The sequence below is a fragment of the Strix uralensis genome, chromosome 1 (genome assembly GCF_047716275.1).
Source record: "Strix uralensis isolate ZFMK-TIS-50842 chromosome 1, bStrUra1, whole genome shotgun sequence".
Classification (NCBI taxonomy): domain Eukaryota; kingdom Metazoa; phylum Chordata; class Aves; order Strigiformes; family Strigidae; genus Strix; species Strix uralensis.
Window position 1 is genome coordinate 169,253,644 of NC_133972.1, and position 16,221 is coordinate 169,269,864.

The window sequence follows — 16,221 nt, forward strand, 5'->3', positions numbered from 1 at the left end:
AAATAATAACAACATAAACACATTACGAGTTCAGATATCTGTGTCCTTGCTGCAGGAAAATCATTCATATCCAGAGGGGAAATAAGACCCAGAGTGTCTACTCTATGGCTTAATGATGTTGCAAGATGCACCATTTCTAAAATATCTGGAAAATAAATGCTCATTTTTGGGGGTGCTGGCTGGACAACATGGAGCAAATAAGCACATGGGTTCACCACTATAGCTGATTTAGAACAAAAAAAAATGTTGAAAAATCTTTTTGGATTAAAATTTAGTTTGAGTTGGTGTTTGCAAGGAGAAAGGCAAAACTAGGGCTACCCTAGTGTAACAAAACATCCCCAGGCTAGCTGAGAAGTTGCCTCCTGGCTTTGACAGGATTTGACACTTAATTAACTCTCAAATGTGACCACACCCAGTCAATGGTCCTTGAGAGTTGGACTGACATAATCTCAACTGCAGTTCATCACTGGATCTGCTGACCCTGCTCCAGAATAGCTCCCAGGTTGGTACTCTTGCACCAGCTGCCTGATCCTTCTGTGAGTTCTCAGTTGGACTGAGCACAACAGCAAATATTTCTCTTGATGAAGGCCAACAGTAACTTCAGATTGTCTTTTCTATGTCTTTCAGCAACAATATGCCTTCTACAGCTTCTATATTCACTCCTTCATTTTGCCCATACAACTATTAATGGGGTGAATCAGGTCAGAAAACAAAAGTGTATTTAAATTTAAAACAGCAGAGGAAAGGGAGGTTATTTTAGTGTTCTAAACTAGTTTATATATGGCCAGCCCGAATCAGTTGGCCCTCAACGCCATGGAGATAGCACAGGAACAGGTGACAGAGAGTTCCATACATGACTTGAAAGAATATCCATGTAACTACAGAATAAGGAAACCACTTTTCTTCTTGGGTATTTTTGAGGCATAGTTTGCTTAAGAATAAAAAATGCTGATAAAGTGCTTAAAAAACCTAATGTCACAAAAAGTGCCGTTAAGCTGAAAAGTAGTTTTGTCACAAACTGAATGTAAGCACTTTCTCCAAACAGAAATATGGAAATCTGCAGTAATAAGTCCAGAACAGAGTGCTGCTGCAAGAATAGGAACAATATTTTTCCATTCTTACAGTTAGCTTGGAGGAACAGTCAATTTAAGTATTCCTTGAATGGGGTAGCATTCTATGTTTTAATTAACATAAAATTTGCTAACTTTATTTAGCCTGTGCTGAAAGGAAAATTACTTAATGCTATGTCAGCAGTTTTCTCAGATACATTTATGAAGTCGCTAACACATGCGTACATATATATTTTTTAAAAGTTGCAGGAAACTTGAGTTGAGCAAGTGTGACATTGTTTGGATAGATACTGTCAGATTTCTCAGAAATAATGCATGGAGAAAAATCTTCCCCAAAAAGCAAGGAAAATCCTTTCCCAATGGTTCAGAAGGCTTGGGGGGACCTTTTAATGTTATCCAATGGAAAAACCAAAACCAACAATATCTTTAAAATCCATTAGAAATACTGTCTTCATTCCTCTTGAAGGCTGCTGATGAAATACTTGCAAACCAGATACTGTACCAAAGGAAGAAGTCTTAAAATTATGTAAACCAGTATCAAGTGGTGTTTCGCCCGGCAAGGTTCCCAGCTGGACACAAGGGCCCTCACCTGCACAGGGTCGCAAGCCCTTGGATTGCCTCTCTGATGTCCTCCACAGACATGTGAACAGCTCATTACAAAAGGTCTGCCACAGAAATCATTTCTAGATCTTGTTTCCTGGTTACAAGGGCATAGCTTGCCAGAGAAAATAAATGAAAAATCAGCATCTGCTGTCTAGCAGGGTGCTTTTTGTTGCAATACATCACCAACAGCTGTAGTAATGGAGGCTCTTCATTTCTGCCCAAAATTTAACCAATTATTGAACCAAAATACCAAAGCCAAAGACCCAGTTTGTTAATTTATTGTTGAAAAGGGAATGAATGAAATGCTCAGTTTTCTCCTGAGTTTAAAGTGAGGTTGCATCTTTCATGCTTGAGGACATTCCTGCAGATATTTTTCTTATTGCAGGGGTGACCCTACAAAGCAACTCGGGTCAGCTGAGTTTGGCTACAAAGTTAGCCAGAAACCAAGCCAGAGGCAGGTGTCAGTGTTATTATAATACAGCGCAGAATGGCTTGATCCAAAGTGGAGCCAAATCCTCTCTGATGATGCTTAACATACACATCACTATTTTGCCCTTATGATGTTACAGATGGTGCAATTTGGAGCACTATCTTGCCAAAAGCTTTAAAAAAAGGAGCTAAGGGGTTATTAACTTAGGACATCCTTCCTCACAGGGAGAATAAACATTTAGTTTTAAGCTCCTGTCTCTACCTTCCTCAGTAAGCCACCACCTATCCCTCTATAAGAAGTAGAAATATGAGTATCAAAGTCACAAAACCAGACTTGTGCTCAAAGAAGTGTGCTTTCTGAACAGCAAATACCTTTTAAACTGCTTCTTCCCTCAAGACTGCAGCACAGAAGGTATATCTGCAATTGCCAATTCACACAGCCAACAATTAGCTGAGACACTGTCCTAAATATTGCAGAACACAAACCATTTCTTTCCCTCCGGAATGATAGTGCTCTGTGCACACGCAATGGGCAAATCACATACAAAACACCTCCTTACGCCCCTGTTCAAAGATGCTGAAAAACTGCAGAAGGTAAAAGTAATTGCTGCCAGACAGGCAGACTTCTCTCCATCACAACAGGATAGATTTGTTGGGATCTTAAAGGAGAAATACCAACTTCAAAGATGAGGAAAGAACAAGGTCATGGTATGCTACATTGCGGTTCCAAGTCACCTTTTGCCACAAAATATGTTTTTCCACAAAATATGTTTTTCCACATATTATATGAAAATGAAGAAATCATCACTTACCTGAGGGCCGATCAGACCATTGATTCCTGGGAATCCTGGTTCTCCCTTTTTACCCTGTGTGTTCAACAGAAGAGCAAGTATTAGACACCGGGGCAAAGGCAGCTGCTGATTTTCCAAAGTCTTTCACCACAAAACTGGTAAATCACCGCCATGTGGGTACACAAAACACAAAGGCTAGAGGCAAAGGCAGCGCACGCCATTTGGATGTGGAACTCCAGTTTGACAGGTCTGTATCTCTCCATATTGTGGTAACAGCCCCCCCATGATGAGGGTTGGTCTCATGCACATCTTGGCGTCTCTCACACTCTGCAGTCCCACCTGGGTGCTGCCCACAGAGGGCCAGAGAAGTCACAGCGCTGCGATGCAGCCAAGGGAGGTACCATGTGTAGACACATACTGAGGAGAGGCACCTTTCTTGCTGCAGTCAAGCTCTTCACCCCTCCCCAACAAAGTCAAGCAGTGTCCCTTGTGTTCCTTGCACTGTCTCTTGCATTAAGAAAGAAAATAATTAAGAACTCTGGTGCATGGATGAATATAAAAGATTCACAATCTCTAAACAAGAAAACAGGATCTATGAGGCATTTCTAACTAGGGTTGACATTACCACCAAGGGATGGAGCTCACTGACTCTTCTGCAAGCAAAAAAGATTCCTCCAGAGAGAGCTTCACTAGTGCAAGGGAAGGATGAGCCAGGACCTGGAGTATACCCTTGAGAAAAGTTCACCTATATAGATGCTGCGGCACGTGTGTTCCCCATAGGTTTGACCTCAAATAGTTCACAGGGAAAAGTGCTACACTAGAAAAAACAGGAAGGATGGAGTAAGGATGCATGAAGCACTGCAACTAAGGCAGAGGTTGGATTTATTTCTCAACTCAACAGCTGACTTGCTGTGTTACTTTAGTCAAGGCACATATTTTGTGATTGAACTTTCTTGTAAAAACAATCTATCCTTTCCTGATGTGTAATAGACACTGAATCACTAATACTTCTGAAGTTGTTAGTAATATACAAGGAGGGTACAAGAGGAGCCATGTAAATATCTGAAAGAAGTGATTTTTTTCTCCCTCATTTCTACTTTTCATCCAAACTGATTTTCCTTTTAGAAGGATATTATAATTAACAGGTTTCATGTCACTGATGATGTCACTGGTCATACAGATGTGTAAGAGTCATATATATAATTTTCCCTTTATTTTTCTTAATTTAAATATGTTCAGAAACAACACCTATAAATAACAGCTTCCTGCTGACTTAAATGAATGAAAAAGCTAAAACATCACAAACAAAACAAGTTTTCATCATATTTTCCCTGGTTTTGACTGAGATTCATTAGTTGGTGTGTCAGAATATGGTATTTTCCTTATTTTTCTCATAACAAAAAAAAGCTGCTGTCATATACAAAAGAATTTAAGAAGAAAATTAAGGGCTGATTATGAGGTCCTTGGGAGTCAGTAGTCATTTCCAGGACCCTAATACTAATAAAAATCTCAATTTTATACTCAAGTACATGCACTATTCATGACTGCTCCCTCTATTTTTTCAACATCCATCACTTCTTTGCTAAAAAGAGACCATTTTTAACCTGAAGGACTCATGTCACCACATGATTCAACGTAAGTTTTCTAGGTAAAGATGCTCATTTTGCCAACTGCCAAGGTGACCATGCAAAGGACACTGTTAAAATAGCCATTTAAATAAATAAGCTTATGAATAGAGCATACAAGATGCGTTGTGTGGGGCCAGACACAGGAGATGAGTATGCCTGCATGTCATCTCCAGCTTCCTATCAAAATGGGAGTGACGCATTAAGGTGGCTGGTTCCACTGAGGCCAGCATACAACACAGTGTAACTGATTTCTTCATGTCCTACCAACCTCATTGGTCACTGAGCATAATTAGAACCCACCCTGTACCTCCCTTCGCAATGTTTATGCATCTCCTTAGATTCTAATTCAAGACTCCATTAGAGGCAGGAACCTGATATAAACATTTTTAATAATCCTTTGAAGGAGCATAATGGAACTAGCTTCCTAAGTAGTCACCCTAAATCAGATATCACAAGTTGGAGAGCATGAACATACCCCATTGTGTGCTCTATACAAAACCACAATGGGTGATACACACATTAGCATTCAGGCCAACAAAATCCCAAAGAGCCTTGTAACCTGGCAAGTTAAGAGATGTGAGTAGTACACATAGACCTTATTTTGGAGGTCCACAAGGGTGTGGCTTTAGCAGCTTTACAGCTTAAGGGCATTACCTAGTTACAGTTTGCTGAACTGCCATTTTTTGGAAACTTGGTCCCACCTATATATTACTTGGGGTACCTGAGGAAGGTGGTAGCAACACCACCTTCTCTCCAAACCCATCTGAAAAGCCGAGAAGGTGGAGGAAGGACATATTTTGCCTCCTGTGACAAGTATGCACCAATTGTTCTGTTTCCATGCTGATGGCCTGGCATGCTAATCTGCTGCAGCAATGAGAGATGTGAGAGAAGCCTATCCTTTCCTTGGGTGAAATGCTAAGAAACTTTGGTGCTTTTCAAAACACTGAGAAATCCCTTAAAGCAACATGTAATTATACTGACAGAGAGGCTGAGAATGTAATTTCCCATTGTGAAGGGGACATTTTGGCCACTCAGAGGTTAGCCAAAATCAAACTACAACAAATTTGCTCCATAACATTGCAGCCTGCTTATAAAGTACAGAAATAATTGCTGGGAGAAATTATACCTATGAGAGCAAAGCTCAGCAAAATGTCACATTGCCTAATAATATGACAGTGAAAACCAGCAATTATGCTCTGTTACTTATAGTAAGAATCAGGTAAGTGTGTGAGAATGTGTATCCTTTGACTGTAAAAAAATATGTTATTTGCCTTCATCAGCAATTTGAACAATAGCACAGTTAAAAACGTATGTTTTATTGGAAATTAATACATTTACCTTACTGACAATTACAACTTCACTCTGGATTTAAACTATGCCATCAATCCCTTTTTACTACTTTATGTTAATTTGCTTACATTTCGATTTCTGCACAGCTGAACATGTCATCTGAACATTTCAAGCACCCACAAACATATGTCAACACAATCATCCATTGGAAAGATCTCTACCATACAGAAGACAGGAAACCAAAGGAAAATGTTGGCTCCACACTGCTAGAGGGAAAATTTTAAAGGTATCATGGCCCAAGACTGTTTCTCATCTTGCTGTCCAATAGCCAGAATGGTCATACATTTTCATAGCATGTTTTTCTCTTGAGGGTTGGCCCCAGGAACAGGGGTGGATTTGGTACCAAGTACATAGGAAGCATCCTTAATTGTGAACAAATATGACTGCTAGCATAAATGCCAACTATTTCCTTTGTAAGCTAGATGGGATGCTAGGATTACCCTCTTCAGCCCTGTCCTTTTACATCTACATTATTAGAGAAGCCAGAAGAAATTCAGTTTGAGCTCCCTGAAGGCACCAGCCTTTTACAGTCTCTACGTGTATTAGATAATGACAGTAAATTATGAAGTGAGAGCATCTCCCTAGCTTCAAATGCCATCAGGGTTGGCCAGTTTATGGGTGATTATTGGGGTTGTGACAAAGGCAAAGATGGTCTAGAAGGACTTCTGGACATCGAGTTGATATAAGAGTTGAAACTTAACTGGCCATTCAAGTTCTGACTGGCCAGAACAGGAATATCATATGCAACAACCCACTCAGACAGGAGAGAGATGGGTCAAGAAGGAGAAAGTCAAATACATGTATTTCTGTCCTGCCATCAAACACACAAAGAAGAGTTCAGCAGCTCTCCAGCGATCTTCATAATCTATCTATCTATCTATCTATCTATCTATCTATCTATCTATCTATCTATCTATCTATCTATCTATCTCCCCCCTGACAGCTAACAGGAACAAATCTTTCATGTACTGGCAAGTGCTCTTAACACATCTCTTCTAGGTAGAAGGTGTGCACTGAACCCAGTAGTCCCCAGTTTCAACAGGATCCTTCAGGCTCTATTGTAAAACAAACATGTAGCATTTACTGAGACTCACAGCCTTGTAATCTAGTTGTAAAGAATCAAGAAAGGTCTGTTAAGCTTTTTGTGCTGCTCTGACTTCAGGAACAAGCATTCAGGGGATGTGGAAACATGAACATGAAAAACTGGTGAAACATGACAGCTGAGTTAAAGATGCAGAAGACACCCCTTTGTAACACACTCCTGGAGCTGCACACTTTCCTCTTGCCTCTAACCTGACAGACCATGACACCAAACTTTGCAATTAGCTCACAAAAAAGGGTCTTGCAGTAAAATTTTTCTAAGTTATCTCTGCTTGTACATCCAACTCACTCTCATTCTGTGCTTCGCATAAATTATTTTGCGCATTAAGTGACTTGAAAAAAGGGGAATTATTATTACTTATCTGCCTGACTCATGTACATTAGAATCTTAAACATGGAGAAGGACATTTATTAAAGGTTACTACTTTAAAAAGATACTTTCCATTATTTTTTTTCCCCATAAGTCTACTCTTACTATCCTATGAGACTCCTGTATCTTTTTTGTTTTGTACTAATTGTCCTTTGAGCATGGCAAAATTTTGACAATGTAAATTTAGAAAACTAGACTGCAGTACAGCACATCAAACTCAGAATGAGTCCAGGTAGCTGCTCTCTCATGCCTGTGTGGAAAATACTGCTATAGGATAAATGTTTCTTCTTGGATTCCTTCTGAAATTTCAATTACTTGAATGAACTTGTATCATTTCAATAAGAGGCAAATTACTGGAATCCAAGCTATTTGGAGCACACTTCAGAAGAACATTGTGTTTAGGCTGGATTATCCAAAGACCTGCATGCTTTCCAGGACCATGTCATACAACTGCACCTTTTGTGTCTATCAAGCAAAAAAAAGTTGGGTTTATTTCCAACAAATATTTCAGTAGATCAGGTGTCAAAAAACTGAAGAGCAGAAACAATTTTACAGAAGAAAGAGGAGGACAGAAAGTGGGGAAAAAACCCTCAAAACCACCCTAAAACAAAACCTGACTCTCAGAGTTCTATCTCTTTTTCAGGTAGTTTTAGTAAAATCGGAGAGACAGTACTGTCTATCACTCAAAGGTCTAATGGGATGGATGAGAACAGCAAAGCTTCTTTCCTCCCACTGGCTGAGATGGAGTTAATTTTCTCCACAGAAGCCCTCATGGTGCTGTGCTCTGTATTGGTAGCCAGGAAGGTGTTGATAACACACCAGTGTTTTGGCTACTGCTGTGCAGTGCTCGCACCGCATCAGGGTTGTCTCTCCAACATTCCACCCTCACCAGTAGACTGGGGACATAGCCAGGACAGCTGACCCAAACTGACCAAAGGGATATTCCATACCATATGATGTCTGCTCAGCAATAAAAGCTAAGAGAAAGGAGGAGGAAAGGGGTGCATTTGTTATTTACAACATTTGTCTTCTGGAGCAGCTGCTACGTGTACTGAAGCCCTGCTTCCCAGGAAGTGGTTGGACATCACCTCCTCATGGGAAGTAGAGAATAAAATCTTTTCGTTTCCTTTGTTTTCATGCATGACCTTTGCTTTTCCTTTATTAAACTGTTCTTATCTCAATCCACAAGCCTTTCATTATATTTTCTCTCCCCTGTCCAGTTGAAGAGGGAGAGTGATCGAGTGGCTTTGGTGGTCACCAACGAGCATCAACTTGATATGAGCATATCATTATCAAAATATAGACGTCAGGTGCCAGGCACTTGGAAACAGCTGGCTAATAAAATGAACATAACCCAGTTGCTTGGTTTGGGTTGAAATTGTTCTCTCCTGTCCCCAGACAGGATCAAAGAATGGACGTGAATTGTCAGATTAGCAGTTCAGCAGATGTACTGAGCTGTACTTTGCGCATTTTTTCTGTGCCCATAAAACACTTCCAAGACCTGTAACTAAAGCAGGCTAACAGGGAAATCCTTTTAAATGCCCAAAAGATGATCTGTCTTCCCAGCTTATGCTCTTAGTTTGTTTCCACTACTGGGCTACTTCCCAGAATGTAAGCAGCCCTCCTATTAGATTTCCATATTAAAGAACTATGCCTCTGAGTGCACATTATTACAATTACATTGAAAACACACACTCCATATCGCAGCTCCTGGGAATGGGCTGCAAGAGGGAGAGGTTCATATACAGTAAGCTTAGCTTATGATAAATTTGGCAATCAGATCTGAATTATACCACCAGCTTTTTTTAGAGCATAACACTCCCTTCACACTCTGCCCCCAAACATGACTGGTTTCTTTTTTTTCTAAAGAAAACATTAGGAAGATGCTCTATCACATTCTTCAGTCAGCTCAGGAGCCTTTCTGTTTCTAATGCTAACTAGGGTCCTATAGTGTCTTCTTCAGTCATACTTGTACCACACATTAGCAGAACACTGCAACTGCTCCACGAAATGTGCAGTCTAAGCAGGGGTGATACAAGTATAATGAATGCATTTAAATGAAAGTTTAAGCTTGCAGTAGCCATCTTAAGAAATTCAACTGATACTTTCTTTACTATAACACAAATGGTGACTCACTGAAGATTATGCTTTGTTTATTGGCAACTGTGCTATCCCATGTATTCTTTTATTTCTTCAGCAATAAAAGGAATGGCAGCTTCAGGCCAAAAGAATACCATACTTCCTCTCTTCCTAGAAATCTTTCCAAGATGTATGACCCTATTCCTGTCAGCCAAACTGTCACTAGGGTATTTGGCATAATATGTCATCTTCAATGAAATCTACACACTGTGTAGGTGTCTTCTGCATTATATTTCTAACACCAGCCAACATTGCCTCTGTCTTTGCACAGATCAGTATCCTTCATTTCCAGTGGACTGTGTTATGAGACATGAATTCCTCTATGAAATGGTTCCAAACACATTTTTAGTCCATTAGTAGTTTGTGTCAGCTGCATTACAGCTATCTAAAGCACTGCAGTCTTTTAAGAACTCCAAGAAACGGTCGAATCTGCATCCCTGTGTCAGGACAGAGACTCTCTGCATGTGCCGACTTCATTTATGTTTGGTTGAGGACTAGAATGCAAAACTGAGGTTGAATCATACTGGAAAACAGTAACTGGTTTACATCAGCTCCTTTGCAGCATGCTACTTAAAAGGGTCCTGAAGTCAATCTTGCACTGTAATCTGTTCCTTACATTACAAGATATTAGTGCAGAATATTTATAAAGTACCTCAGGAACCAAATTTTCAAATATGATGCCCAATTGGTGTGGCATCATATCTTGAAATCCCACCCATATAAAACAGCAGAGGGACCAGGCAAGCAGATGGTTAGTGATTTTCATCTGTTCTACACAGGTCTGCTAAAAAGGAGTCTTAGATTTGTCTCTAGCTGTGTTTGATTTTTCTGTTCTTACCATAGCAAAAAAGGCTACGTCTACACTAAATACAATGGGCCAGGGCTTCACGTGCAAAAGCACAGGAGCTTGTGTTCATACAGCTAAACTCTCCTTCTCACAAATGAGGATGGCCTTTGTCACCCAGCCTGCCAGATAGAGTCACCTTGCAATGTAGGGACATTTGTGGAGACAACTACTTGGCATGACCCAAAGGTGTGCTGGGGAACGTGCTCAGTGTTAAACAAACTCATGATCACACTGCTGCTCTGGCTGTTTGGTTTGCTCACACACTTGCACAGCCTTACACTCCTACCCCTATTGACAGAGGCTCCAGAAATGAAGAGATGTGAGTGTCTTAGAATCAAATCATAGAATCATTCAGGTTGGAAAAGACCCTTAAGATCAAGTAGAACTGCAAACCTAACACTGCCACCACTAAACCATTCCCTAAGCACCACATCTACATGTCTTTTAAATAACTTCCCTGGGCAGCCTGCTCCAGTGCTTGATAACCCTTTCGGTGAAGAACTTCTTTGTAATATCCAGTCAACAAGCCAAGTCTTACAGCAAGCCAGGGCTGGAGCCACAAATGAAACTGAGGTATTGTGATCCCATCTGTCCTCAACACTGGTTATGCTGCTAAAGACCCTTTTTGTTTGGGTGTGTGCAAGAGCGTTTGCTATAGCTCTGAGCTGTGCCTTCAGAGCCTGCCCTTGCCATACATGCAGTCATTGAAAACTAAACCCAAACAAATGAGATTTCTGCTCTTGACATTTTAACTTCTAAGCCTGTCTAGAGAAATACTTGCTTTCTGCAGACAAATATATGTAAGATGGTAATCAATGCCTGGTTTTATATTTGTGCTTTGTCAAGAATTGTACTAATGGTGAATCGGTAGTATCTGTTACTCTGTTCTCTCTCTCACATGTAGCTTATCCATTTAGATCCACCAAGCCCTGGACTTTGATTCATCTCACGTATTCAGTCATTGAATAATTGCCTTTAATGAAAAATATATATCTATCCATCTAAGATGGCTGGTGACTAATAAAGACCCTTAGGAGATCTAGACACAACAGAGTCTAGGGAAACATTCAAAGACAGTGTGGATCAAATGACATCTCTAATCAAATGATCATTATCAGGAGCATTTTGTGTCCTGTTGCAGATCCTGACAGATCACTGTCCTTTACCCAGCTAATATGTTCTATTAATCTTATTCAAGAAAAAATGTTTCACAGCAGGCTTTAAAACCAGGACAATCCAGAACTTGTCAACTCATAAGTAAAGCACAGCACAGTTATTTGTTAAAGTGATAAGGTGGTATTTTCTAAAGACTAAAAAAGTAGGAAAAAAACAGTAAATGCCCTTTTCCACTGTGGCATTAACATGAGACTGCATGCCCCACCTTCCCAAGGAGAAGATTCCTAAAAGACACACTTATGGCTCAATTTAATATCATGCAATTCAATGGAAAGTCTGTAGAAAAGCATCTACCAAGGTATATATTTCTTCCCTGTACTGTCCTTTGCCCATAACCTTCCCATGCTTGCAAGTAGCAGTCTCATACCCACTCTTTTAACAGCACCGGTGCTGATTCAAGTGCAAAGCATTAAAGGCAACCCCCATGATCTCTCCTATAGCTTAAGCTATGATCAAGTCTCTGTGACTACTTAAAAAAGTAACCCATCAAACAGCCATACTGAGAGTGAAGAGGCTGTCTCCACAAAGGTTAAACAGGTATCTCACTTCCACCCTCATCTGTTGTCTTGGGAGATGTTCTTCCTAGGAATGGGTTGAAGCAAGGAAAGGCAGGTTCAGAGCATTCATTTAATAATATCAGGCCCACTATGAAATTTACTTTTTACTTGAATATTTCAAGACATAACTCTGAGTGAGAAAAAATCTAATATTTTTTTTTTAACAGAAGGAAACTATCTAAGCCTCTGGTGGAGAATGGTACACCAGCTCCCATTTTGTGGGTGAATACAGACCAAACAGAACAGAAAATAATAAGTATTGCAAGTGTCTTTGCATATATTTGACTTCCAGGACAACAGCATTTCTCTGAACTTTCAACCTGTCCATATTACTAGTAGCTCTGCTCACTCAGAGTCATATCAAGAACCCCCCTTGGCAGCAAGGAGCAGATATAAAGACAGAAGAGCAAATGACAAGAAAGAAACTTTGCTATTGTCCCACAGGACACTGAATACAATCTGTGGACCCCAAGAGGTACTGAAAATTGCTGGACCGTAAAGAAGGAATAGAGGAAAGGATCTGGGCCTCCAGGATCCTTAAAGAAGTAAAAAAGCATATGTAAAGTGGGACAAAATACCAAACTTTAGTTAACAAATCTGTGCCCAGCCTCTTGAGACTTACATTAAATAAAAAGAGAAACTCACCCTTTGACCTGGTAAACCAGGGACTCCAGGCTTGCCTTCCACACCAGCCTCTCCCTTTAAAAGTGGAAAGTTTTAGAAAGTTAAAAGTTTTAGAAAGTTAAGTGAGTAAGAAAAACTAATGAACTATATAACCATTTCCTAGCTGTTTTGTGCTACTGTTACTGCATGGCTACCTAGACAACTCTTACCTGATAATTATGTTGTCCTGTGAGCAGAAGAGAATAAGAAAACAGGATAGAGAAAAGTGACAATGCCCTGATTAAATACAGAGCACACAACTATATTTAAATTACATAATTAAAACCAGATTTACCTAAGTAACGCATCTTCACAACGCCATCCCATCAATTTTACAAAACTCAATCAACGGTGAAATACAACAAACAATTCAAAAATGAGGAAATACAGAGTATTTGCAAATGAGGCGGCAGTGACAGTCTGAACTGAGATATCCTGCTGAGTCAGGTTATAAAAATATAACTAGAATAAGCTGCAATTAAATCAAAAGTAAGAATGCTGGCATGTCTAAATTGTTGTAAAAATTGTGTTGAAACACAAACACACGTACTCAATTCTTACTTTTCATCCACAAAATATTTTAGCCAGAACTGTGCCATAAAGCCAACCCCTTTTACAGCAACCATTCTCTGACCTTCATTACATGATAGCTTCCAAGTTAGCAGTGCGTGCCTCTGAGATGTGCTGAATGCCCATACAGCTCTTCAGGACATTAGAAATAGAAAAACAATCAGGTTCTGCATGACAACAACCTTAAGGCAAAGTCTGCCTCTGTGCGATGACTGCCCATGTCCTGGGTGCTACTCCATATGTTCAGAGTGGCCATCCACAGCTGGAGGCCTCCCAGCAGTGAAGAAAACAGGAGGCTGGGGGCACTGTTTAATATCTTAGTGCCTGAATAATCTATAAGATTTTGCATGTATGCTCACACCAGTCTGAGTTTTAGCTTCTGGGAACTGCAGGTGGTGAGGGAAAAAACTTACTGGAGGTCCAGGAAGTCCAGGTTGGCCTTGTGGTCCTCGTGGCCCAGGCTCTCCCTACAGAAATGTTTTTTTTAAAAAAAAGTGTTAAAGCATCTGTATGAACAATTATATGGGCACATTAGTCATGTTGGGCATCTCTACAAGACCTATACCACCCCTTTCCTCAGAGGTCCTGAAGAACCAGTGCAGAGACCAGCTGGTTTTCTCCTTAATCCTTCAGCTACTTGAATTAGCAGCACTCATTAGACTGCACACAGACTGATCCACCCACGCTCAGCAGGCATTTATCCATAACTGGCTTTTTGGTTTTCAAAGGTAGTAGCCGTACCAAAGACACTGGGCTAGCCTGAATACTTCAGTAAAACACTGTGGGTTGGGGTTCAGTGGTGGAGAAAAGCAATTCTTGCATAAACAGCGTCCACAGGCATTTCCCCCAAGACAGCACAGCTGTGAAGGGCTTTAAAGTATCATTTATATCATGCATATCATTATATTAAATAACAGTTAAATACAAATTATGCACCTACCAACACAAAATCAAAATTTAAATGTATTTTATTTATATGTAGGACTAACAGACTGAAGCAACGGGTGTGTCTCTCCCATATCTGAGCACCCAGGCTCAGAGACAAACTCAGCATAAAACTCAAATACAGTTTAACTTTCATATTAACACTTCCCTGGATTTAAAGAATTGCACAGCTCACTCTCCAACTTATACTTCTCATACACGTCAGATTCACTGCACCTGACAAGGACATTGCCCTTTTTCCTTTCTTGTTTATTTTCTCCACTGTAAATAGGAAAACTTGTTTCTTGATGGCCTCACAATGCTTCTATCCACCTTAATTTTTGAAGCATTATTTTAAAGCAAAATCTAATCTAACAGGCAGTTGAACTACATAAAAGCATCCTTGCAATGGAAGAATAGATATTGAATCTCTCTTACTTGCTCTCCTTTTAGGCCTTCAGTATGTACCTGCAATAAAAATGCAGAGTCATAAAGGAGAAAAAGAGGAAAGATAACACAGGAGGTGCCAGGGGTGGGATGGTCCTCCACAGTGTATTTTTCTCCCCTCGCCATTCCCTCAAGATGCATGCTAACTGCTACAGCTCCTCAAATCCTGCTGCAGCCTGAGGGATAATTTCTATTTAAACAGCTCAAACTGACACAAGGTTTGCTCACTCAGTTACCTATGAAGTGATTTGTGTGGCTGTATAAACAGTGAGAACTTAATTCATTATCTCATCGGTATAAATAAGATAGTAAATTCCCCAGCTCTGATGTTATTTTAAATTACAAAGTCCTACTGAATGAAAAAGGCATCACATAAATAGTAGGCTGACTTTCAATATGTGCATGATTCAGACCTTACTTCAGATTCTCAATGCAAGCCGCCGTAGCTGTGACTGACAGCTGTCAGTCTTCTCAGCCTGTTCTCTACCCTCCTCCTGGAACTTTAGGTTCTATACATATCTTGCGAAGTCTCTTGGCAACTACTGTCACGTCACTAATTTCACATTTAAGCAGGACAGTAAAAGGCTCTTATCCAAACAGATCTTTTATCCAGAGCTCGCTCGCTCTCTGTCCTTTCCTTTCTACCACATTCCGGCTAAGGAAATTGCCTGCTGCCTTTCTCAGGATTACCAGGGAGCTTCTCATTCTTGTCTTTAGCACCCAGTCCTTCCTTGGCACAGTGCTACAGTTATTGTTGCTGGTATCAGTGACCCTTTAATGCTTTCTACCAATAGTCCAAAAGTGCTCTTTCCTAATTTTAATCCTATTTTTTTGAAAAGTGAAAGGGATACTCCCCAACTGCTTTGTTACCAGCCCCTGCAGAACTCAGTTCTAGACCTCTCCTCTGCATACTTTGCAATAAATCTTCTTTCTCCATTCACTTGGAGATGACCTCCTCATACAGACAATACTAACCTCTGGACATCCTTACGTCCCTGCTAGTGACATCTCTGGGGTCACTGAAGGCATTGCTGAACACAGAGGGGTGCACAAAGGCATGTAAATCTAGTACCACAGGAAAGATCCACCCCTCTCTCCTATTTTCCTGGTTTGCTTTTTTATCACTACTTTCCTGATTTCAGCAAATCATCTCTTAGTTGTCTCATATTTCACCACGACTTTTTCAGATATAATACAATGAAAGATCATTCTCCCTCATCAGAAATTGCCTTTTTCTTCTCCCCTCCCAACTCTCACATACAGCCCATGAGGAAGGCACTTAGTAATTCAACTCAATTCTAAACTTTCATTTGCTTTTATAACTTTCACAGACTCTATTTTCCAAAGGCCACTAGGCATTGACTCAACAACTGTCCTGGAAACCACACAGTCCTGTCACCGTATTTCTCTCTCTGATGCACTTGAGGCAATGTTTTCATTGACTCTTCAAGTCCTAATCTTCACATTTCAAAATCTCCCCAAATTGTGGCAGTGCACCAACTTGTTGGAATCCGTCACTTGCCTTCTTCAAAAATCTTTACTGCCTTAAACTTCAC

General features: G+C 40.2%; 1 protein-coding gene across 1 annotated transcript in view; it reads right to left on the reverse strand.

Annotated features, from left to right (window-relative positions):
* COL22A1 (collagen type XXII alpha 1 chain) overlaps window positions 1–16,221 on the reverse strand; it is a 219,672-nt gene that overhangs the window by 78,925 nt on the left and 124,526 nt on the right. Inside the window, exons 20-23 of the mRNA XM_074860265.1 lie at window positions 14,657–14,686; window positions 13,708–13,761; window positions 12,707–12,760; window positions 2,915–2,968 (exon numbers count right to left, since the gene is read on the reverse strand). Coding sequence (XP_074716366.1) covers window positions 2,915–2,968; window positions 12,707–12,760; window positions 13,708–13,761; window positions 14,657–14,686 — 192 coding nt within the window. The remainder of the gene's footprint in view (window positions 1–2,914; window positions 2,969–12,706; window positions 12,761–13,707; window positions 13,762–14,656; window positions 14,687–16,221) is intronic.